Source organism: Gorilla gorilla, chromosome 13, assembly GCF_029281585.2.
Source record: "Gorilla gorilla gorilla isolate KB3781 chromosome 13, NHGRI_mGorGor1-v2.1_pri, whole genome shotgun sequence".
Lineage (NCBI taxonomy): Eukaryota > Metazoa > Chordata > Mammalia > Primates > Hominidae > Gorilla > Gorilla gorilla.
Window position 1 is genome coordinate 127,637,655 of NC_073237.2, and position 24,736 is coordinate 127,662,390.

Consider the following 24,736-nt stretch of genomic DNA (forward strand, 5'->3'; position numbering starts at 1 on the left):
TCCCCATGGGGGTGCAGAGAAGCCACTGCCCACCCTGGATGATGAGCCTGTGTGCGGTGGGTGCAGCAGCCGGCCTCTGCTCAAAGGGAATCAGATGGGCTCATTGTGGGCCAGAAAGAACTGACTGCCCCGAGACTTCCGGGGTGGGGAGGGGGGTGCACTTCCTGCCCGGGGCACCCAGGATGGGGGAGCAGAGGCCTGGGACCTTCTCAGTAACAGTCACCAATGTTATTGGACACTGCACATGGCCCCACAGTCTCAGGCTCAAGACTGAGAGTGCGCTATGGCGAGAGGTGTCTCTGTGGCCAGAGTTCGAATCCTGGCTCCGCCTTCCCCTAGCTATGTGGTCTCAGGCAGCTCCTTGGCGTCCACTCTCCCCGTTCCTTCGTCTGTGAAATGGGGGTGGCAGTTAACACCTCCCTTGTGGGGTTGTCATGTGGATTCAATGAGTTCGCACCCAGAAAGAACAGGGAGTTTCCACTGAATCCGCCAGGAGGCAGCTCCTCTGAAAATCTCCATTTTCTTTTTCCTTTTTTTTTTTTTTTTTTTTTGAGACAGGGTCTCACTCTGTCACCCAGGCTGGAGTGCAGTGGCGCAATCTCGGCTCACTACAGCCTCTGCCTCCCGGGTTCCAGTGATTCTCCTGCCTCAGCCTCCTAGTAGCTGGGACTACAGGGGCCCGCCACCACACCGGGCTAATTTTTGTATTTTAGTAGAGACAGGGTTTCGCCATGTTGGCCAGGCTGGTCTCAAACTCCTGACCTCAAGTGATCCACCCACCTCAGCCTCCCAGAGCGCTGAGATTACAGGTGCGAGCTACCACACCCGGCCACATCTCCATTTTTCCATACAAAGTAAGTAGGGCTCAGAGGGGCTGAGTGTCGGGCTCAAGCTCACATAAACGGCCTTGAACCTGTGGTCTACCTTCAGAGCCCACAGCCACTCCAGGACCTCCGGGGCCCCCACCCATGCTTACACAAGAAAGCTCCATTTATAAGATGGTATCCATTCAAGGCTGGGGCCCCACAGGACCCCTCAACAGCTGCTGGCTGAGGGCAGGGCATGGAGCCCCCGTCCAGACTGACACTGTCCTGCTTGTCCACAAGAAGACAGCTTTGCAGGCCCAAGTTAAGGGTCAATCTAAACCTTAATCGCCCTTGACATAGGGGTTTTACTGTTCGCCAAAAAGTCAAGCTGCCCCCAATTCCTAGCTCTACCTCCAAGCCCACCACCCTCCAGGCAGGGCACTGGCAGGGGCACTTCCAGGTGCAAGGCTGAGACCGCAGGGCTGCTCTCGCTGGAGCTGGGGCTGTGAACAGAAGCAGCTGGAAGGAGCAGGACTCAAAGGCTGGCTCCCTCCTCCCATTTCCCAGGCCCTGAGCACGGGGATCCCAGCCTCAGCCCATCCTCCTGCCCCCCAGATACGTTCACCCCCGCAGCCAGCACCGCTGAGCCACCCACCCCAAAGTGAATCTCCACTTCAGAAACATCCAGGACCTAGCCAAGCCTACTTTAAAATTACATTTTATTTCTCTTTATGAATATTTGCTTTTTGTTTTTTGTAAAAAAAAAAAAAAAAAAAAGGTTCATTTTACATCTTCTTCAAGAGTCTTGTGCCTCCTGGTAAGTGCATTGGTTTGTTTCACAGTACTCTCCACGACCAAGGACGGTTCTTATTGCTGGAAGGAGTGAGTGGATGTCCACGCCAGGGCGGGGCTGGGGGACATAAGAAGAATCGGGGCCCTGGCAGGAAGCCTGAGGCCTGTGCTCCAACATGAGCAAGGAGGCTGAGGGAGCAGACCGGGGCTCAGCTGAGCATCCGTGGCCGGAGCTGCAGCCTCTCCAGGGTGTTCCTAGCCCTTCTTTGGTGAGGAAGGAAGGGCGGAAAGAAAGGGCACGGGTGAAGGTGGGTCAGGGGGCAAGGTGGGCTGGGGGCCGGGCATGCAGTGGGAGGGGTGCTGGCTCCTGCCTCGAGTGTTTGCTCTCACTCAAGAAATGCGGATTCGGGGGTCCTTCACCCACTAGCAGCTCAGGAAGCCCCTTTCCATTCTGGTCTCCAGCCCCACCTCTGGGAAGAAACCGGCAGCCTGAGACCCGCTTCCTGAACCCCCAGGGTCCTGTCCCTGCTTTAGTGCAACAAAGACCTGAGTGGAGAAGTCTCCAGTGAATGAAAACTGAGTCCCAGCCCTGTCCTCACCCGTCCTCAGACATGCAGCTGGGACCCACTGTTCCCCTAAGGCTACTGCCTTTTGGGGTGGCACGGCCTCCATCCTCACAAGAGAACCTGCAGTTTCTGCGGGGAGGTCCTGGCCCCCACCAGGGGCCCCCTGAGCACCGTGCCAGCCGGCAGCTCCAGCCCAGTGTGTCCCAGGACAGCCTCCTGGCACGAGCTGGGCCCGGAGACCGACGGCAGTGGCTGAACGGTCATTAAGCACCCCTTGAATAAACGCAATAGCCCGTGGACGAAGGAGCAGGGCAGGGACCTTGGTGCCCACACCGTCCCACGCTGTCACGGAGACTCTTACAAGTGGCTCATCTGCAGCAGAAATGGATTATTTTTCTAAATGGACGGTTTTCTGTGCTTGATAATTATTAGGCTGAGTGTGGGCCCCGGGCGGGTAGCTGTGGGTTTGGCAAGCTGGAAGGAGTGTGGCTTCAGCGGGATGTCCCCTAATAGCCCCTGCAAGTGGCCACAAGGCCGACACTGCTCAGAACCCTGGCACAATGGGTCAGGACTAGGTAAGCCCTGGAGCTCCAGTGGCCTGGGACCGAGGGAGGGCAGGTCCCAGGGATGGGCTTCCGGACGTCTGTCCTCACCTGTCGCTCTCCACTGTGCCAGCCCAGCCTCCAGAGTGGCTCTGACCCCTCTCGACCACAAGCCCACCCAGCCCTCCCAGCCCTTGGCCTGGATTCACTTATTTGAGGACAGGAAGCAGGGGCTCGGCCGACTGCCTCCCAAGACTTCCCTAGAGCTTGGGTGCCTTCCACCTCCATCACTGTGGCACCCAGAGCCTGACTGCACCGTCCCGCTGCCCTGAGGGCCTGGGAGGGGCGCCCCTGAGAACGAGCCCTGTCTTGGCCCTTTTACAGTACACCAGGGGCCAGCCAGCCACACGGGCCAGGGCCCACCCGATTCAAGTCTTAAAATGCCCTGCAAGAAGGGACGTGAATGCCTTCCTTACCTTTGAGACTAACATTGAGGCTGTGTGTCGGCGGTCCAGGTGGCCGGCCCCCAGGCATTTGGGACCAGTGTGGATGGAGAAGGAAAAAGCCACACACCTGGAGGAAGGGCCAGGGACTCAACTGGGGGTGGGTCCTGAGGACTGAGAGGGTGAAAATTCCCTGGGCTCACAGGAGCCTGCCTCTCTCCTCCTAGAGCCACCCAAGGGAAGTTAAGGCTGCTGGGAAGAGAGGGGAGAAGAGGCCAGGCGACTGGTGGAGCCAACCCCCGCCAGAGCTCACAGCCCCTCTCCGCAGGTGCGGGGATACGACCTGGGGGTGGAGGGAGAGTAGGGGCTGTTCAGGCAGAATCTGCCTGTGGTTTTGTTTCTGCCAAAAAGAAAGAGTGAGCAGCTGGTTTCGGGTCTAAATGCCCATCCTCACCCTTCTCCCAAGACAACCGGGAAGAAGGGCTCAAGAGACTCTCGCGGGCGACCCCACCCCTCCCTCCACCTCTGGCAGAAGAGGAAAAGTCCAGTAGAAAAGAGATCCTGCTTTCTTTCTCCGATTGGTTTTCTTCCTTTAAATTCAGCTTAAGGCAAAAGTTTGGCAAAGCAAGTCTACATAAGGCCGCATGACAGAGGGCGGAGGGACCTGGGGGGAAGGCCGGCCAGCGCCACAATCGGCAGCAGTGCGGATCTGTCTCTTTGATCGGGGGCTGGAGCTTCCCTCCTAATCAGCTCCCCCTCCTCCTGCCCCTGAGCCCCCAAAAGAGGAGTTTTTTTAAAAAACGGAAAAAGCAGTGTTTCAGGGAATCTGTTACAAGTGAGCGACTGAAACTGAGAAAAAGGAGAGGCAAGGAGACCAGAGGTCACCCTGAGGGCGCACGTGGGGTCTGTCTGTCCTGCTTAGATCTCCCCCCTCCCTGAAAGGAAGCAGGTGCCGAGAGCCGGGGAGGCCTTCCCGGGGGCATCAGCACAGTGAGATCCGCCCGCTGGAGAGGGTAGAATGGTTGTATCTTGCTGAATGACTGAAGAGTGAGTCTGAGTTTTGTTTTCAGCGGTATTATTATTTGCGAGTCTAACCTAGCGGGTGGCCCTGGCTGTCACCGGTGCTTGGGCGGGATCACCACCAGCGGCTGCCCATACTTGGGCCGCCACATGAGGACCTGGGCATCGTTGGCATTGGGCTTGACCAGGGCGCTGGGCGGGATGGGCTCATTCTTGCTCAGGATTTTGGGCTGGTCCTGGGCAATGGGCTCCCGCAGCCGGGCGCGCTGGCCCAGGGGCCGGTTGGGGTTCACCTCGATGCTGAGCTGCATGCGCCAGTGCAGCGTCTGCAGGATGATCATGTCGTTGGTGGAGGTGTTGGTGGCCACCAGCCAGGTGGTAAAGCTCTGGTCCCGGTAGATGTTGGTGAGCTTGGCCACGTTGCTCTCGCTGACGGGCACGGCCCATGTGACGCTGGGGTAAAAGTTATCATTCATGCTGATGATGAACTTGGAGTCCCTCTTGGTGGGGCCCACGATGGTGCAGGTCTCCGTGGTGTTGCCATACCAGGGGTAGTTCACCCCGTCTGAGTCGCTGATGGCTTGGATCTTGCCCTCCTGGAGGTCGGGGAGCTCCCAGCTGGACCTGAGGACAAGGAAGGCCAGTTCACTCACTCGGTCACTCAAGGAGGGCTTTATGTGTCCCCCTGGCAGGCCAGGGGCTGTCCTGGGCCCTGAGGATGGAACAGACCCAGCAGACCACCCGGTCCCCTTTGACGTTCTGGGGGCAGGGGGTCAGACAGTAGCTCGGAGTCACTGTCATCACTGCTGCTGTTACAATCATAACCCTCAGACAGAAGAAGGTGGCCGGCCTGGCCCAAGTTGCTCTAGGGACATACAGATCCCACACTCCCATGTGGCCATGGATACAGTAGCATCTGGGAGGCCACCCCAGACTGTAGGGGCCCCTTTAACATTACAGGCTCACAGACAATCTTCTCCATGCAACCCCACCCGGCAGATACAGAAAGTGAAGTGGTGGGCTGGGGGTGGAGAGTGAGGCTACATTTTCCTAAGGACATTTGGCCAAGCGGTGGGGCCTGGGACCCCGGCGCATTTCCACCAAGGCACCTGTAACAGGGAAGCTCAGGACACCCTGCGCCCACTGTGCCTTCTGTTCACCCACGTGCACAGAGGGTACTCCCACGAACAAGCTACTGTTAAAAATGCACTCCTGGCCGGGCGTGGTGGCTCACACCTGTAATCCCAGCACTTTGGGAGGCTGAGGCAGGCGGATCACTTGAGGTTAGGAGTTCAAGACCAGCCTGGCCAACATGGTGAAACCTTGTCTCTACTAAAAATACAAAAATTCACTTTGGGAGGCCAAGGGGGGCGGATCATGAGGTCAGGAGTTTGAGAACAGCCTGGCCAATATGGTGAAACCCTGTCTCTACTAAAAAAAATACAAAAAATTAGGCATGGTGACACGCGCCTGTAGTCTCAGCTACTCAGGAGGCTGAGGCAGGAGACAGAGGTTGCAGTGAGCCGAGATCACGCCATGCACTCCAGCCTGGGCAACAGAGTGAGACTCTGTCTCCAAAAAAAAAAAAAAAAAAAAAAAAATTAGTGGGGCATGGTAGCAGATGCCTGTAATCCTGTAATCAGGAGGCTGAGGCAGGAGAATTGCTTGAACCTGGGAGGCTGGGTTTGCGGTGAGCTGAGATTGTGCCACTGCACTCCAGCATGGGTGACAGAGTGAGACTGTCTGCAAAAGAAAAAAAAAAAAGCACTCCCAACTGGAGGCAGTGGCTCACACCTCTAATCCCAGCACTTTGGGAGGCCGAGGCTGGCCAACACAGTGAGACCCTACCTCTAAAAAAAATGCATTCCTGTTCCTAGAATTAATCACAATAGCCAAAAGGCAGAAGCAATCCAAGTGTCCATCGACAGATAAATGGATAAACAAAACGTGCTATATACGTACAATGGAATGTTCTTCAGCCTTAAGAAGGAAGGATGTTCCAACACAGGCTACAACACAGATCAACCTTGAGGACGTTATGTTGAGTGAAATAAGCCAGCCACAAAAAAGCACATACTGTGTGATTCTACTTATGTGAAGTCCCTAGTGTCGTCAAATTCATAGAGACAGAAAGTAGAATGGAGGTTGCCAGGGGCTGGGAGAAAGAGGAACGGAAAGTTGATATTTCTTGGGGACGAAGTTTCAGTTTTGCAGATGAAAAGAGTTCTGGTTGGGCGCAGGGGCTCACACCTGCAATCCCAGCACTTTGTTAGGCCGAGGCAGGCGGATCACCTGAGGTCAGGAGTTCCAGACCAGCCTGGGCAATACGGTGAAACCCTGTTCTACTAAAAGTACAAAGATTAGCCAGGCATGGTTGTGGGCGCCTGTAATCACAGCTACTCAGGAGGCTGAGGCAGGAGAATCGCTTGAACCCAGGAGGCGGAGGTTGCAGTGAGCCGAAATCACACCACTGCACTCCAGCCTGGGCGATAAGAGCAAGACTCCATCTCAAAAAAAAAAAAAAAAGAAAAAGAAAAGAGTTCTGAAGATAGATGGTGGTGAAGGCTGCAAAACAATTTGAACAGACCTAATGCCACTGAGCTGTACACTTATGAATGATTAAAATGGTCTAGTTTGGCTGGGCACGGTAGATCACTGGAGGTCAGGAGTTCGAGACCAGGCTGGCCAACATGCTGAAATCCCGTCTCTACTAAAAATACAAAAATTAGCTGGGCATGGTGGCGGGCACCTGTAATCCCAGCTACTCGGGAGGCTGAGGCAGGAGAATTGCTTGAACCTGGGAGGCAGAGGTTGCAGTGAGCCAAGATCATACCATTGCACTCCAGCCTGGGTGACAGAGCCAGACCCTGTCTTTAAAAAAAAAAAAAATTAACAATAAAATAAAATGGTCAATTTTATAAAATGTTACATAGGCTTTACCATAATTTTAAAAATGCATTCCCCTACTTATGCATCATATAATGTTAACAGTTAGCAAAATTGGGGCCGCCGCAGGAGGAATGATTAGGAACATGATTTTGCTAATTTTCCTGTTCATCTCATTGACAAGCTCACTCATTAGAGTAACACCTGCTTAATGGGCATCTCCTGCCCAGCCCCTGAGTACCCCAGACTCAGGGAACCTGCAGGCAGCTCAGACAACCTCACTGTCCGGAAGTACCCAGCAATTCCTAAGATCTGGGGGGGCCCCACAGCAGCAGGCAGGATGACAACAGGGTGAGCCTGCTCATTCATTCCCCCGCACAGATGGAGAAGCGTGTCAGGGTCTCTTTGCCCACTGGGGGCCTAGTCTCCTATTTCAGAAGGAAACGCCCACTCTGTCCTCACACAGTGCTTACACTTGCTTGGAAAAGTTTTCCGTTTTTTTGGTTTTTCAGGGCAGGAAGCAAACTTGCATAAGGAACCCCGCTTTGGCCTTGCCCCCCCTTTCATTTGCAAAGAGCTGAAGGTCTGGTTTGGGGGAGCAGGACTGAGCAGCAAAATAGCCCCTCCTCTTCCTGACCCCAGCCTTGGGGTTTTCTTTCCTTTCCCAGTCCTGAAACTCCCAGGCCCTGGCTCAGGCAAAGACAGGTGAGGAGCCTCCCAGGCTGGCAGACAGCACTGCGTCACGCCAGGCATGGCTCAGGGCCAGGGCCAAATCGTCACCAGGCTGCGTGGATCCCTCCACCTGGGGGTTGCAGGGGGCACCTGCAGCAGCCCAGGGTCCACTGTCAGCCCCAGCTACTCGCACTGCGGTCCAGTCACAGACGTGCTGAGCTCTACCATCTCATCAGCAGCCCACAGACAATCCGCCAACATCTGCCTGCCCGGTTTTTGTGATGATTAAATGTACTGATACTCACTGCCTGGTGCAGCCAACAGCAGTCAGTGGAAGCTTCTGGAGACCCTTTGAGGGTGGCATCAGCAGTTAGAAGTGTGCCTCTCCCAGACCAGGTAGCCCTGATTTGACCCAAAGCCCTAATTTGACCTGAAGCCTTTTCTGACCTTTTTTTTTTTTTGAGACAGAGTCTCGCTCTGTCACTCAGGCTGGAGTGCAGTGGCGGGATCTCTGCTCACTGCAGCCTCGGCCTCCCAGGTTCAAGTGATTCTTCTGCCTCAGCCTCCTGAGTAGGTAGGACCACAGGCACCCACCACCACGTCCAGCTAATTTTGTACTTTTAGTAGAGACGGGGTTTCACCATGTTGGCCAGGCTGGTCTCAAACTCCTGACCTCAGGTGATCTGCCTGCCTTGGCCTCCCGAAGTGTCTGGGATTACAGGCGTGAGCCACCGTCCCCAGCCGAATTATTTTTATATGAACTTGTTTCTCTTCTCTATTAAATTTCCATTGAGTTTTTTAATGCTTTTTGTCCACCATTCTTTTGAGTACAGATTTTATTGGTATTTTTCTTCTGTTTCTTCTTGGTACTTATTGGGGATTTAAACATTCTAATTCTGTTCTCTTAGTAGTTGTCCTTGAAGTTTTCCAATTATTTTTAACTTAAAAGTCTAAAGTTAAGCAATATCTTAACCACCTTTCTCCTTTTTTTTTTTTTTTTTTGAAACAGAGTTTCACTCTTGCTGCCCAGGCCGGAGTGCAATGGCATGATCTCAGCTCACTGCAACCTCTGCCTCCTGGGTTCAAGCGATTCTCCTGCCTCAGCTTCCCAAGTAGCTGGGATTACAGGCATGTGCCACCATGCCGGACTAATTATTTAGTAGAGATGGGGTTTCACCGTGTTATTCAGGTTGGTCTCGAACTCCTGACCTCAGGTAACCCACCCACCTCAGCCTCGCACAGTGCTGGGATTACAGGTGTGAGTCACCATGTCCAGCCTAATTTTTATATTTTTTTAGTAGAGACGGAGTTTCACCATGTTGGCCAGGCTGGTCTCAAACCCCTGACCTCAGGTGACTGCCCGCCTCGGCCTCCCAAAGTGCTGGAATTACAGGCGTGAGCCAACGCACCTCGCTGTAAACAACCTGAGATTTTCAATGCTGAGACGGCAGAGCCTTGAACCACGCTCAGGGCCCTTCTGAGTGCAGGCCCCGGACAGCTCTTCAGTCTAGGAGCCCAGCAGGCCGTTCACCTCCATGGCTGTGGGCAGAGGCAGGCAGGGCCACCTGTCACACTCCCATCCTCCTAGGGACCCCAAAGGACAGCAGGCAAGTCCAGGCTGGAACCCAGGCGTCAGAATGCTTCCCGGGCTGAAGTGGCTTCCTCAGCCTCCCGCAGCGTCCCTGTCCTGAGTCCCATCATCACCCACCTAACAAACATCTGCAGGGTACCTGCTTTCCATGTCTCACGAAGCCCTGACATGGGTGGACAGAGCCACTGGCCTGGCCGGCAACGGGGAGGCCTGTGTCTCCGGGACACAGCGCCATCCTGGACCCTCCCTCGCCCCTCCAGGCTGTGCCCCTTCTCCTCCTCTGCCTCCACCGTGGCCTTACCCCTCCCTGGTCTCCCAGCCTCCTGCAATCTGTTCCCCTCCCAGAAGCAGCCCGAAGACTCTTCTAAAAACACAAATCCGATGGCATGGCTCCAACCCTGTTAAACCGGCCATGACTCCCCTATGCCCTTAAAACCGACGCAATTGAAGCCTAGAGCCCTGCGTGTGTGCACACATGCACAAGCACACACACGTGCATGTACACACACGCCCTCTCTGGGCTCCAGGGCCCCAGCCATTCTCAGCTGCTGCAGTGGGCCACGCTCCTCCCTCTCAGGGCCTTCTACCGGGAGCAGCGTCATCCTCGTCCTCATCCTCATCCTCCACTCCCCTTTCCTCCTCCTCCCCCCCCACTTCCTCCTCCTCTCCTCACTCATAGCTGCTCATCACTCAGCTCTGCAGCCACCACCCCAAAGAAGCCTGCCTGGACCCTCCACATGGGCCAGGTGCCTCCTGCTATTCAACGCCACTGGATCTCAACCCACTGCCCCGTGGCCTGTTCATGAGGGTGATTAAATACTGATGCACTCATCTGCTGCCAGTCTCTACCCTAGACAGACCACGAGGCTGTGAGGGCAGGGCCAGGCCTGCCTCGCCCATCACCACATATCTGGGATGTATCACAGTACCTGGCCCAGCTTCAGGCACCATAATGTCTGTGGCCAGCATCAGTGGCTGTCAGTGCACGCTGGGTCTCCCTCAAAGCCCACAGGGTATCTCTGTGAGGAGTCCAGGGCCCCCAAAGTTGCCCTGAGCTTCTGCTTATCCTGCAGGGCTGCAGCTGCAAAAGCCTCTTGTTGGACAGTCACCTTAGCACGCGGTGACAGCAGGTACCACTCCCTGAGCCCACGGGCTGCGCCGGGCACCACACCTCCCTGGGGCCGGGGCTGTGGGGTGCATTTAACAGAGGAGACTTAGGGCAGTGAGAGGCCAGGTCCAAGGTCACACAACTGGGAAGTAACTGGGCCAAGGTCCCCAACCTGACCCAGCTCTTACCCCACCAGCCTCTAATGGAACCTAAGCGATCCTCTCACCTCAGCCTCGCAAGCTGTTGAGATGAGCCACTGCGCCTGGCCTGATCACCTTTTAAAAGACTCAACTATGGGAGTCTGAGGCTGGAGGTGAGGGGGCATCGCTTGAACCCAGGAGGTCAAGACCAGCCAGGGCATCAAAGCAAGAGACCCTCGCCTGTACGAAAAACTTAAAAATTAGCCAGGCATGGTGGTGCGTCCCTATACTCCCAGCTACCCGAGAAGCTAAGGTGGGAGGATTGCCTGAGCAATCAGGAGGTCAAGGCTGCAGTGAGCTAGGATTGCACCACAGCACTCCAGCCTGGACAACAGAGTGAGACCCTGTCTCTAAAAGAAACAAAATCAACTAAATTTAGAAACACCTTTGAAATAACAGGTTGGATATGCTATATATACAGATATACAGATATATGTTCTAATAGGCAGTAAATATGTTGCATTAAAATAAAATTTAGCCTTAACCTTAAATGATTTACTCAAATATTATCCCACCTCCTACAAGTGGCTCACATTAGGCACCTTAAGAAACACCCTTACAGATAAAGACTTGAGGCTCCAGGCCGGGCGCGGTGGCTCACGCCTGTAATCCCAGCACTTTGGGAGGCCAAGGCAGGCAGATCACAAGGTCAGGAGATCAAGACCATCCTGGCTAACACGGTGAAACCCCGTCTCTACTAAAAATGTATTTTAAAAAAAATTAGCCGGGCGTGGTGGCAGGCACCTGTAGTCCCAGCTACTCGGGAGGTTGAGGCAGGAGAATGGCATGAACCCGGGAGGCGGAGCTTGCAGTGAGGCGAGATGGCGCCACTGCACTCCAGCCTGGGCGACAGAGCGAGACTCCGTCTCAAAAAAAAAAAAAAAAAAGAAGTGCTCTTAGGCCGAGCGCGGTGGCTCATGCCTGTAATCCCAGCACTTTGGGAGCCAGAGGAAGGTGGATTGCTTGAGGTCAGGAGTTCAAAACCAGCCTGACCAACATGGTGAAACCCCCAAGAGGCAGAGGTTGCAATGAGCCGAGATAGCACCACTGCACTCCAGCCTGGGCGACAAGAACAAAACTTCGTCTCAAAAAAAAAAAAAAAAATGAAGCGTATCAAGTGAAAACTGAAACCTACCTCCCCATGCGCCCCTCCCCGTGTGCCCCATGTACTCTGGTAAACATCCTTTGAGACCTTGCTCTCTGCATACACACACAGGATATGTTCCCAACTTCAGTATTTTGTTTTTAACAAAAATGGGTTACTACCCTACATATTGTCTGATAACTTTAAACAAAAATGTAACAACAATGTATCATTTCCCCACTTGTCTTCATCGCCTATGGCCCTGCCTCAGAGTCTGCACTGCAGGCAGAGCATAATTTCACTCCCTCTTGAGGGACCCTTGAGTTGTTCCTGGCTTTTTGCTATTAGGAGCCGTGCTGGAATTAACATCCTCAAGTGTGCTTTTTTTTTTTTTTTTTTTTTGAGACAGTCTAGCTCTGTTGCCTAGGCTGGAGTGCAGTGGCGTGATCTCGGCTCACGGTAACCTCCACCTCCCAGGTTCAAGCAATTCTTGCACCTCAGCCTTCTGAGTAGCTGGGATTAAAGGCACGCACCACCACGCCCAGCTAATTTTTGTATTTTTAGTAGAGACAGGGTTTCGCCATGTTGGCCAGGCTGGTCTCGAACTCCTGACCTCAGATGATCCGCCTGCCTCAGCCTCCCAAAATGCTGGGATTATAGGCGTGAGCCACCGTGCCCAGCCCATGTGCATCTTTATGTGCTGCTTCTCCCCTTCACGTGATCATTAACTCACTTGTTCAGTAGATTATTTTTTTGCACGCCTCCAATATGCAGGCCCTGAGCTAGGGGCACAAAGTTTCTGCAAGAGGCTCTAAAAGTACAGGCCGGGCACAGTGGCTCACACCTGTAATCCCAGGACTTTGGGAGGCCGAGGCAGGCAGATCACTTGAGGTCAGGAATTTGAGACCAGCCTGGTCAGCATGGTGAAACCCCATCTCTACTAAAAAAAAAAAAAAAAAAAAGCCAGGTGTGGTGGCAGGCACCTGTAATCCCAGCTACTCGGGAGGCAGACAGGAGAATCGCTTGAACCCGGGAGGCAGATGTTGCAGTGAGCCAAGATCATGCCACTGCACTCCAGCCTGGGTGACAAGAGTGAAACTGCATCTCAAAAACAAGTACAACCACCGAGCTGAAGGGCTTGCACATGTGGACGGTAACAGGCACAGCTGAGCTCACCTCTCAGCATCCTCGCCTGCCTCAACTGTCCTCCCACAAACAACAGGTGAAGACACTGTTTCCTTCCCCCAAACACTGGGCACGACTGATCTTTTTCAATGCACCCAACTCCAATCAGCAAAACAAAGGATGTCAGTATGTAACTTGTCATTTCCCTGATTACTACGGCTGTTGAGTGACGCCTCACTTGGTCTCCAATGTTTGTTTCCAGTGCTTAGAAGGTGGATGAGGGCTGCAGCAATCCCTTGGCCAGGGCTGGTCCTGGGGGAGCTCTCTTTAGGCTGGGTCATCCCCCCTACTTCCTCCTACCCCAAAGCCTTGAAACAAGGACTTCCCTCTCCCACCCACCCCGCCCTTGCCTCCGCCAGGGCCCAGCAGATGGGGGAGGCCGCCTTCCGGTTACAGAGAGGAAGCCTCCTCCTCAATTGTTCTTTGCACAACTGACGCTCAGACCCCGGCTTCAGGAAGAGGCCACGTGGTCAACAGGGACATTCCTCCATGGCCTGTCCCCAGATCTGCTGGCGCTGAGCAAGACTGCTCTGGCAACCAGCTTCAGGTCTTAGAAGCTGTGACCACATCATAAAATGAGGCCTTCCTGAGCTCCTGGGGAGGACGCTGGGAGACGGCAGGTGGGAAGGCGCCCGAGGCAGCCATTCTCAGCGTCATCCCAGCAGGGCCGGGTGGCACCCAGCGGTCCCTCCACCCCTGCCCTGTCCTTTCCCACCAGCCTTTTTTTTTTTTTTTTTTTTTTTTTTGAGATGTGGTCTCACTCTGTTGCCCCAGCTGGAGTGCAGTGGTGCAATCACAGCTCACTTGCAGCCTTGATCTCCCCGGGCTCAGGTGATCCTCCCACCTCAGCCTCCCAAGTAACTGGGACTACAGGCACATGCCACCATGCCTGGCTAATTTTTTTGTATTTTTTGTAGGGACAGGGTTTCACTGTGCAGTCCAGGCTGGCCACTGGCCGTTCATAACACAGTGACAGCACTCATGCTATAGACAGGTATCTGAAACCCAGGAGAAGGGATAATGTAACAACAGCAACGAGACAGCCACCTTTCCGCTGACTCTGACAGGCATCGCATAATGCATAAGACATTATTAGTATTACGATTCATAGCTATGGTATTGACGGCTACCATATATTGAGTGCCTGGTATTCGTGAGGTGCTGGGCTAAGGTCTTATCATCACAAGCCTATGAGAGAAGACTCATATTCCCAGTTCATAGATGGGAACAGTGAGGCTTGGAAAGGTTAAGAGGCTGGCCCAAGGGTTGGGAGCTGGAGTTCACACCCTGCCGTACATGGGCATGGGGTAGTGTCCCCATCCACCCAAAGAAACCCTTTCTATCTGAGCTGCTCCCCCTCCTCCCCGCCCAGTCTGCCCTTTGGCAGAATCCTGAGCCATAAACTGCCCCTGACCTTGGCCTTGGCCATGGGCGTGGCTGTGGGCCAGGTTCCCAGGGGGCTCCAGAGAAGGGCAAACCAGGGACAACGTGGAACTTCTCCCACACAGGCGAGAAATTGTGACTTGTCACTTAGAAGACTCTGTGCCAGCTGACAGGTGGCAGTTGAGGAATTGCGGGGGCCGGGCTGTGGAGGCAGGTGTCTCCAACAATTTGGATGGGGGGGGGGGGTTGGCTTTTAAAGCAATGTGGGTTGGACCCAAAGCCATATAGAATCCTCTCATGCTGGCACAGAGAAACTCACTCTTTTCCAGCTCTGTCTGCAAAAGTCAGGGTATCATTGAGATGGTGGGTTTTTTTTTTTTAATTGTTCCATTTCAAATATTTCAAACCCAGAATGTCATTCTAAAAAGTTATCCTCTTGGCTTAAGGATTAATTTTAAGCAGGGATAACGTTTGGGGGTATTATGGATTTTGGTTAAGTATTTGGAATTAACATTTTGGATACAAGCCCATTTGTAAAGAATGAAAGCCCTAACCTAGCTCTCGCTACCTGGCTGTCCCTTCCCCGGGCCACTAAAGCACAGGGCCTGGGTTTCATTTTAAGGATGTGAATTGTCTGGGTCAAGTCCAGCGGTTCTCCACTAGGTGTGATTTCATAGCCCCTCCTGGGGACATCAGGCCCTCCCTGGGGACATTATTGACTGTTACAGCTTGCGGGGATGTGCTCCTGGCATGGAGTGGGTAGAGGCCAGGGATGCTCCCCAGCCCCCTACCATGCACAGGACACCCCCCACCAGCACAGAGAGAATTACCTGACCCTGGGCCAGGCAGAGCAGAGGAACAATTCTGGGCTGGTTGGGGTTTCTGGTCACCCCAACCACTGTTCCCTTTCCTTTTCATGCCACAAGGCTTAAAAATTTGGAAAATGGAAGTCATCACAGGAGGCCTGGGGCAGGGGAGACAGGAAGGGGGTTTTAAATCCCACCTAAGGCTCACACCTGTAATCCCAGCCCTTTGGGAGGCCAAGGCAGGCAGATCACCTGAGGTCAGGAGTTCGAGACCATCCTGGCCAACGTGGTGAAACCCCGTCTCTACTAAAAATATAAAAATTAGCTGGGCGTGGTGGCGCATGCCTGTAATCCCAGCTACTCTGGAGGCTGGAGCCGGAGAATTACTTGAACCCGGGAGGCAGAGGTTGTAGTGAGCCAAGACTGGCACCATTGCACTCCAGCCTGGGTGACAAGAATAAGACTCTGTCTCAAAAATAAATAAAAATTAAAAAAAAATAACTAAATCCCACCTAAATGCTTCTATTTCCATTCAGCAAGGAGCTAAAGCAAGGCCGCATCCTGGCCTTCTCCATGAGCCCTTCAAGGGTGCAGGTTGAATCCGGGACTCTGTTCTTTGGTAACTCGGCCCCTTAGGATGATTCTGTTGATTACTACTAAGTACTCGGCAGCCTCCTCCTCTACGTCTCAGCCACAGGACGGTCACCCATACTGGCCTCTCGCTGAATCCTCACAGCAGCCTACGGGAAGTTCTCCCCCTCATGGACGGACACCAAACGGAACCCCGGGGGCTGCCTGGCCAAGGCCTAGGAGCCAAGACACGTGGACCCTTCTGCCCGACTGCTCCAAGCCGCCCCTCCCAGGAAGCCTCTGACTCCATCCTGTCCCTGGGGCTGGTCCCCGTGTATCCCAACCGGGATTGCACAGCCAGTGCACCCAGGGAGAATGAGCTGGGTGGGACACAGAGGCTCCCTGCAGCAAAAGAGGAGTCCCGAGAGCGAGAGGGAGCAAAGAGAAACATCAGGGGCAGAGAGAGAACAAGGAAAATGGCCTGGAGCCACTTTAAAACGCAAGTTCTTCATGCCTTACGCTGCTTTAAAAAGTTTTAAACTCAGGAAGTGGGCCCTACGTGACAGAGAAAGACTCGGCCTGGGGAGAAAATTCACTACACGGTGTGGCTGACATCTGTCCTAATTCTGTAGTTTTAGCCACTCACATCTGATAGAATAACAGTGACAATCACAACACCGCTAAGGATGATCCCCATCCCATTACTGCCTGCGGTGAGTATTCACCACCAGCTTGGCGCAGGGCTGACTGCATGGCGAATTTGGTTAGCTTGAGTGATTCTCACAATAAGCCATGGGGAAGGGGTTCTTGCCAGCCCCAGTTTGCAGATGTGTAAACTGAGGGTCAGAGCAGTAAAGGGACTTGCCTAGGGCCACATCCTGGAGAGTGGCAGAGCCTGGCCTCCCGCCCAGATCTGCCTAAGAAGGCATGAGGCTCTTCCAACCAGGAAGCCAGGACTGCGACAGGGAGGGCAGGGTTGTCTCAGGTCCCAGTCTCAGGCCTAGCTCCAGCCACATCACCCGCACCTACTCAGGGTCACCAGATGGAGAACAAGTCTTAGACAAGACATTGGAAGCCCATGTGCACAGATGGGGAAGCTGAGGCTTGGAGTCTGTACCTTGGGTCAGGCCTGTGGCCTCCCCACCACACGTTGCACCAACCACATTAGCATCCAGTCCCGTGAGTGCTCATGTCTTTCCAAGTTCAGAAGAACCCACTGGCTTCCTTACCCCTTCCAGAGAAGAAACTAGGCTTAGCCCAAAACCCCGAGGAAAACTTTTGTTTCTACAACTGTCCCGGATGCCTTCAAAGCCCGAGGAGGTTTCTGGGCTTAAGCGTTCTTAGAAAAGGTACTCACTGCATAACTAAGAATCATGTTTCCCTGCTTAGAACAGAAAGGCAGCACCCCCTCCCCCGAACTGGATTACTAGCTGCTCTTGAGACACAAAGGGGTTGGCACAGAAATCAGGCTGGTGGAGAGGGCCAGTGAGAGCCTCTAGATGTGCCCCCCATGTACCTCTTTGGGACAGTCACTGTCACACGCTGGACTTAAGGGTTACTGTGATCCTCATGTTTCCTTTAGAACTTTGGAGTCATTAAGTAGAGAAGCCACCAGACTTGGTGTCCCGCCATCCTCCACCCCTCTCATTTACAGGTGGCCCACGAGGTTCTTAAATCTGTGATAAGTTCCAGCTCCTGGGGAAATTCTCCTCTTTTCCCCACTTGCAAAACGGGGACGTGAAGCTGCACAGGGTAGACACTGAGAGAGGCTCTGGGAGTGTCAGCGGCCAGTCACGGGGCCACAGGGTAGACACTGAGAGAGGTTCTGGGAGTGTCGGCGGCCAGTCACGGGGCCGCATGGGTGGGCTGCCCGCCGGGGCCTGCCTAGCTCTCTCCAAAGGGTCCTTACGCTCAGAAACAGCTATTTTCACCATCCCTGTCTTAGGGTGAACCTTCAGGTTAAGTCACTCTCCCAACTCTGCCTAAATGCAGCTCTTTCCACCCCGGGGGACGGCCTTCTCTGGGGTCAGGAAGCAGGCCAGGAAAGGAGCCCCAGGGTCCCAGGGTCCTCACCGGGACCCCCAATACCCTAGGCACACTCTGGAGACCGGGCTTTGGGGCTGCAGAGGAGAGGCTCCTCTTTGCTGTTCCTGTTAGGGCCTCGCCAGAGGGACACTGGACTTGTCTGCATAAAGCGGTCTTCTGCCTTGGAGACAGAAAGCGACACACTGTGAAGAAATCGGGCTTCTAAAACTAACTGTGCTCTCAAACACAGTGCCGTTTGGAACGGGGAAGCACTCCCCCAGGTCCTGGCATACACTGGTAAAAGCCAGAAAGATAATTGAGGCCCAATCGCAAAGCCCTGAACACACCGGTCTGGGAGTTGCAGAGTGCCTGAATGTCTGCCATGGGCCCGCACAGGGCCAGAGGCCTGGAGGGCAGCCCTGCAGCCTCTCTGGTGACCCCTGATGGCACAGACACTCCTCAGGCGGACGGCACACTTGCTCTGCCAGGAAACACTGGGAGTAATGTCTCTCTGCTTTCTCGGCATCTTGCAGGGAAGGACACAGGAACCCCGGGAACAGTGGCAGGGTAGATTGCAGGACCGTGACTCCAATCTGGATCCACAGGCAAACTTTTCAGGGAGCCACCGGGCCAATGAGGCCACCTGCATACCTGCCTAAAGCTTCCCTCTGGCCTCCGTCCTGTCTTCATGGTATCTCCACCTTCCCCCTATCCGCGGCCCCCTACCAGGCCTCCAAGCTCGGCCATCCCTAGCAGTTCCCAGAGCTGGCTCTCGGCCGTACTCACATGCCCTGCTCGCCGTACTGGTTGTAGAACTCCATGTGGCTGCACGCCTGGATCCAGCCAACTACCCAAGTCTCCTTCTTGGGGATGGGCGGCATGACCACCTGGGCCGAGGCCCGGAAGTGGGGTGTCCGGTAGCGGAGCACCACGCTGGAGGACTCATCGATGCTGGTGGGGACGGGGTCGATGGAGGCTTTCACATCAATCACCGTGATCCCTTCCCGGAAGACTCTGGCTTTGCCTCCGATGCTCTGAATACAGCCCATGGCATACAGGAGCGCTCTGATCTCCAGGGAAGGCCAGCAGTCACAGAGAAAACCAGGCATTGAAAGGACGGAGGCTGCAGGACCCAGTGCAGACGGCGCTGCTCTCCAATCTCAACTCTCAAGACCGATATCCATAGGATAGAAAACTCACTGAGTAGACTGGGGTTGCATATATCACTACCGCGGCCTGTTTATAAATAAGGATTCTGCTGCATTTCATGAGCCCTGGGCTCTCTCTTCTTCTCCTCGCAGTGGACAAAAATCACCGATATTCTTTGGGTTAAAAAAAGTTTGTAGTTTAATGAATAATTATGCGGTTCTGACATCCAGCCCTTCTGTGCCTCACACGCGGGGACGGCAGCTCGCAGACTCTCCCTGAAGTCTTCGGAGGAAGCAGGCGAGCGCCGGCAGACTCATAAATAAGGAAGGCTCTGTCCCCGCGCGGTCGCGCCACCCTCGCGGCAGAAGCCTGACTTCCTGCCCTCCGGCCTTCCGCACGCGCTCCCTCCGGGCCCCGCACCCGCACCCGCCCGGCGCGGCCGAATCAATTGCAGAGCAGTTTCTGTTCACCCGGCCGAGGTCCCGGCGCCCTCGGGGCGAGCGCCGACCCGCGGCTTCCAGGAGGCGAGCTCAGGGCTCCGGCCGCTCGCCGGTGACGGGGGAGCGCGGCGCGGGTCCCCGTCGGCGCCCACTCGCGGGCGCGGGCCGGACGTCCCCACGCAGGGGCGCCGCGTCCCCTTGCCGCTGTCGCTGCCGGCCGCCGTGCAGGGTCCCGGGGCTGCGCTCCGGCCGCCGCCGCCTGCTTCGCCGCGGCCGCCGAGGACCTGGTGGGAGGTGGAAGGGACAGCGCGTCAAGGCCAGCCTCAAAGTTAAGCCGAACTTTGCTGCGGGGGGCGCGCGGGGGCGGCGACGCGTGTGCGCTGGGCGCGGGCTGCGGAGCTGACGGCGCAGCTCTGGGCGGTCTCCCCGGAGGCGGTGGCCCCCGCCCCCCGCGCCCGCCCCATCAGTGGCGGCCGCACGACCGCGCGCACCAGCGAATAATAGCCGCCCGTGACATCTCCGCTGATACCGTCCCGGACGGGGGCGGGGTGGGGGGCGAGCGGCTGCCGCTGCAGGGGGCGGCAAGCACTTGCCCTGCGCTGTCCCCACCGCCGCGCCGCCAGCGCCAGGTGCCCCTTCCCCACCCCGGTCCCTCCGGCTCCCTGGGCGCAGGGCCACCCACCAGTGCCGTCGGATCCGGCGGGCACCCCTTTCCCGGCTGGGGTCCCTCGGCCCTCGGAGGGCATAGTGCCCCCGCTCCGCCGCGTCAAGCGCCTCTGTCGCCCCTCTCCAGCCGCGAGCAGCCCCGGGTCCCCGCGCGTCGGGCGCGCTCGCCGCTGCCGGGGAACTTTGGCGCGCACGCCCCCACCCGGGCGGCGCCGCCGACTCACCTGCCCCGGGGGCCACTCCGCTGGCCCGGGCAGCCGCTCTCCGGACGCCCCTGACCCGGCCGCGGGCACGTTCTTGGGGCGCCCCCACCCCCTTCCCCGGGCACTGTCCCTTGGCTCTACTGGAGTCTGGGGCCGGCGTGGGCGCCCCCGGCCCCCACCCACCTCCCGGCTTGGGGCTTCGGGGGGGCGGCCGGGGGCGGAGGGCTGAGGCTCGGGGCTCTCTCGCCCCCACCCCGCGCGCCTCCTTTATTTTATGATCATTGTGAGCGCACTGTCGCCGCTCAGCCCCGCCGCCGCGCCGCAGCCGCCTGGCGCGCCCCGCGCTGCCTCGCTCTGCTGCAGCATCGGAAAGGCAACCGGGTCAAACTTTGCAGAAACTCGGCCCCTGCGCCGGCCCGGCCCCCGCGTCCGCTCGCCGCCGCCGGCCGAGCGCAGCCGGCGCACGCAGGGACCGCCGCCCGCTCGCCGGCCCCGCGGGGATGCAGGTCCGCAGGCGGCGGCGGCGGCGGCGGCGGGCGGGCGCCGCCTCCTCCTCCCCGCCCGCCCGGCTCTCCACCCTCGCTCCCCGCACACAGCCCGCCCTCCCCCTGGTAATCCCTCGCTCCCCCTCGCTCCCTCTCTCTGCAGCTGCTCGGGGAGCTGAGCCTCTCCTTGAACAAACGACATTTCCTTTTTGGCCAGCCCCGGGAATTCTGGGTAGTGTAGTTCCGCTGCTGTCTCGGGGCCAGGTGGGCTGCTCCCAGTGCCCTTTGAACTCTATGGACCAGAGGCTTTCTGGGGTTCGGAGCACCCGCAGAAGGGCTCCCTTGCCCCAGGGAGACAGTGGCTTGGTGGAGACAGCGCGGGGGCTTTGTAGGCTCCAAGGCTGGGAAGGTCGGGGGGAGGGGAGAGCAGTTTGGGGAGAGGTGGGTCCCGTCGAGCAGGTCTGCTGGCTGCCTGTTGGACCCCGGCTGTGTGATGAGCGCTGTACAGAGCATCATTTCAGCCACCATCGGCCTCCCTGCGGAGGGAGACTGATGATGTGCACTTCACAGAGCAGGCACCCAGAGCTGAGAGGCTAGGGGATTTGCCCAAGGTGCTTCCCCCCGTCCCCCCGCAGGGGTCCCAGTGCAGGGGCTGAAAAGGAGCATGAGGCTGTACAGCCATGGGAGAGCTATGAACCCCACCCCTACCTTCCAGCCAGCCGTAGGGAAAGCCCAAGCAATTTGTGATATAAGTACATCTGGCAGCTACATTAAAGCCACGCTCTTCGTCCCCACCCCATCCCCATGACTCTGACTTCCACAGGTGCCCACAGCCGGCACAGGGCAGGTGCTTCCAGCCAGTCCCGGAGCCAGAGCACGCTGAGTGTGTGAGGGCAGGGCTGGAGGGAGCGAGGGGCTGGCCACTCTTGGATCTCTCCTTTGAGGGGTTAACAACCAGGCCATCTCACAGCAGCACCGGCTCAGCCATGGAGCAGGAAGTGGCTGGCTAGGGTGGCCTCCGCCTCTCACCCAGCCACGCCCTCACCCCAGCACTGCTATGGCCCGTATCCCCAGCTAACGAGGAGGTGGTCCCTTTCCAGTTCAGCTAGTAGGTGGCTTATTCCTAGTCCCACTGACTCGGGCCAAGGCAGGGCCACAGAGATGGCCCCCTTGGCCTGTTGGACACAGTAGAACCCCAGACAGCGCACAGATTACATCAGGGCTCTATATAAATGTCCATTTCCAGGAAGAAGTCTTCTCTGGCCTCTTCACCATGTGAAGTGGCCTCTCCCTTCCATGAACTAATGGCCCCCACAAAACCTTCTGTCCCTCTGACAGTCACAGGGCCTTCTGCACCTCTTGTGCCATCAGATAATTACTGCACTACTCAGTTTATATGTAGGGAAGATATTCACTTTTGAGATGTCTGTTTCATTTCCCGACTCTCGTCACCCCGACAGCCTGGCCAGGGTGCTCTGTGAGGGTAGGAATGCTATCCTGGAAATGAGGTGACAAGTTCAAGTGCTCAATGAACAGGGGCAGAGCTGCACGTCCCTCTCGTGGAAAGGACAGGGGCCAGAGCCCTGAACCGCCTTGTGAGCAGTGAAGCTGCTGGAGGTGATTTCCCGGGGGTGGGCTCTCTTCAAGGCCAGCTGGGAGTGACAGTGCCCCGCCCCCTCAGTCCTGGGCTCCGCCTGGGTTTGTAAAGCACCCACTGTGTGTCAGGCATTACATTGAGCAGGCACTGTCTCTTCTATCCTTGACCTTAGCCCTGGGCAGTGGGCTCCACAGATAGAGAAACCCAAAAACCCAGGGATCAGGGGATAGAGACTTCTCAGAGGCTGGATGCCAGCTCCGATCTGACCAGCTCCAAAGCCCACATTCAGCTTCTTCACCAAGCACACCCCACTTGCTAGCCAGGGCCAGCCCCTCAGAACTAGGATGGGACTGATCACTAGGAAGTCCTACCGGCAGAGGTGTGTGGGTGCCCACATGGTGAGGACTTGCAAAGTAGAAGACCCCTCTCCCTTAACCTGCTCCCCCTTGACATCACCCCTGCACAGGATGACATCTCAGTCTGCAGGAGAAGGGACCAGGAAGCATCAGTCCATGGGCCTGTTTGCCAGCTTTGAGCTGGGGGGCAGCTCTGCCAGGCAGAGGGTGTGAATGGGCTCAGCTCCTGCATGCACTCCCTGCCCTGGCTTCTGAAGCGCCCACCAGGGTTCCGGTGGCTTCCCCAGCTCGCGGCCCCTCCAGCCCTGCCGCTTCCCTACACAGCCCTTCCTCCTGCTCGTCATTTTCCAGAGCTCCGTGGGTGTTGGGCACAGACCCACGGCAGCCTCAGCATATGTGGAAGGCTCATGACGCATCCACGCGCGTGTGAAGTGCCGGTGTCTGCAGAGCAGAGGAAGGGGACATCTGTTTGAATCATTGCCCAACAGCACAGGGCACTCCCATTGCTCCCAGGACCCTTTCCCCTCCCCCAGGCCTCAGGCTCCCTGGACTCTGAAAAATGAGAAAGAGGAGGGGTGGGGAGACACGGCCCCACCCCCCACCCGGGATGGTGAACACTGGGATGGCCACTTGGGAGCTCAAAGTGTTGTCAGTGGGAGGACAAGGTCCTCAATTCCTGGCACATTGGCCCAGAGAAGTCATGAAAACCCAAAGCCACACAGCAAGTCAGAAGTAGAAACAACACTGACCCTGCCAAGCTGCAGGGACCTGGGAGGTCTTTGGAAAGAGACTGCTGCAGTGTCTCCTTGCAGGCATCACCGTGAGCTGGGGCTTTGCACACAGCATCTTCATGGCTCTCCACAATGATCCCAGACCTGATCCAGAGAAACCCAGGGATCAGGGGTTGACCCGACCCTGTCATCATCCCATTCTACAGATGAGGACACTGAGGCCTGGTGAAGAGGGAGGGGTGGATGGAACCAGGTGGCCTGGCTCTAAGACCCAGAGGCTGGATGACTGGGATATAGTGGGCGCTCTCACCAGCATTCCTTGCAGTATAGGGACCTTGTTTTCAGTGGCCACCAGAGACAGTCCCACAGCTCTTTCCCTCTCATGGACCACTCTGCATTCAGAGTTTCAGCGGGTCCTCCAAGGGCTTGCCACCTTCAAGGCTGGGGTCATCAGAGGCCAAAAAGGAATCTCAAGAGAGGGAAAAGTTTTTGTTCTGCAGATGGAAATGTTTGGTGCTGGAATTCTGTTGCCCTGGGAGACAGCGTTCTCTCCCCAACTGTTGGGGACCAGACGGAAAGCCAATGACGAAGCTTGGAATGTCCACCAGGGAGGTGGGTGGGGCCAAAGAGCCAAACAGGTGTCTGAAGGTGGGAGACATTGAGAGGGTAGGTGGCAGATGGAGGCCTAGGGCATGTCTGCATCCCTGACCTGCCTAACTGGGACAGAGGGCAGGCTAAGCCTGGCCAGGGGAGTAGGGACAAGATCTCAGAGAGAGCTGGTCCAGCAGCCTCCCCTACAGGTGGGGAACAGAGGCCCAGTGAAGTCCTCCAGGGAGGCTTCCTTCACTAGAACCCAGGTCTTCTGGCCCTGCACTCAGTGAGAGCGTCACTCTCCACTGAGGGCCATGGTGCCGCATGGGGATGGCAGGGCATGGGACAAGGGATTGAAACCGCTGCCTGTGCTGGCTGCAAATCTGGAGGCTGGGGCCTTTTCAGCCGAAGCTCAGAACCACATGGCTTATAGGGCAAGTTAGGCTTGGGGCTTCTCAGCCCACCTGCCCACTGTTCGAGCTCATTCCTTCCCCAGTGTGGACCGGACACGTCCGCCGGGCCAGGCACTGAGAAGATATAGCGGAGGAGTCACAGCCAGGCCCAGACAACAGCACTCACATCCCCTTCCCTGAGATGTCGGGGATAATGCCAGGAGCCATGAATGAGGGTATTAATTATCATCAATAATAAATAGGTACAGATTGATGCTCAAAAATGGTTATGAGTAAGCATCGATGGCTATAAATCAGGAGGTATGTCAGTCAGTTGTTTCGATGTGTGTGTCTGCTGCTGAGCTGGAGGAAGGGTGCGTGCACCAGGGCTGTGGGGTGTGTGTGCAGTGGGATAGGGCGTGTGGGGGCATGTGCATCTCTGCGTGA

General features: G+C 56.3%; 1 protein-coding gene across 8 annotated transcripts; it reads right to left on the minus strand.

The window, feature by feature from the left end:
• Nucleotides 1–1,510: 1,510 nt before the first annotated feature.
• FAM78A (family with sequence similarity 78 member A) lies at nt 1,511–23,755 on the minus strand. 8 transcript variants are annotated; one of them, XM_063696807.1, is made up of 4 exons: nt 12,887–13,190; nt 8,033–8,076; nt 6,919–7,040; nt 1,513–4,793 (listed from the first exon to the last, which is right to left on the minus strand). In XM_063696807.1, the coding sequence occupies exons 1-4, from the start codon at nt 13,035–13,037 to the stop codon at nt 4,265–4,267; spliced, it is 846 nt and encodes a 281-aa protein (XP_063552877.1). In that variant the 5' UTR covers nt 13,038–13,190; the 3' UTR covers nt 1,513–4,264. The 8 variants fall into 8 exon arrangements, 5 of the variants coding, with proteins under 5 accessions (XP_030863583.1, XP_055207361.1, XP_055207362.2 ...); XM_031007723.3 differs by lacking the exons at nt 6,919–7,040; nt 8,033–8,076; nt 12,887–13,190 and adding exons at nt 18,466–19,552; nt 20,159–20,691 and having other exon boundaries at nt 1,511–4,793; XM_055351386.2 differs by lacking the exons at nt 6,919–7,040; nt 8,033–8,076; nt 12,887–13,190 and adding exons at nt 18,466–19,552; nt 19,951–20,691 and having other exon boundaries at nt 1,511–4,793.
• Between the last annotated feature and the right edge of the window lie 981 nt (nt 23,756–24,736).

Bases quoted from the DNA above. Each gene is read 5' to 3' on its own strand.
- FAM78A (XM_031007723.3), bottom strand. From the start codon at position 18,788: ATGCCTGGTTTTCTCTGTGACTGCTGGCCTTCCCTGGAGATCAGAGCG. The intron at 4,794-18,465 runs GTGAGTACGGCC...CCTTGTCCTCAG, and splicing joins CAGTACGGCGAGCAGGGCAT to GTCCAGCTGGGAGCTCCCCG.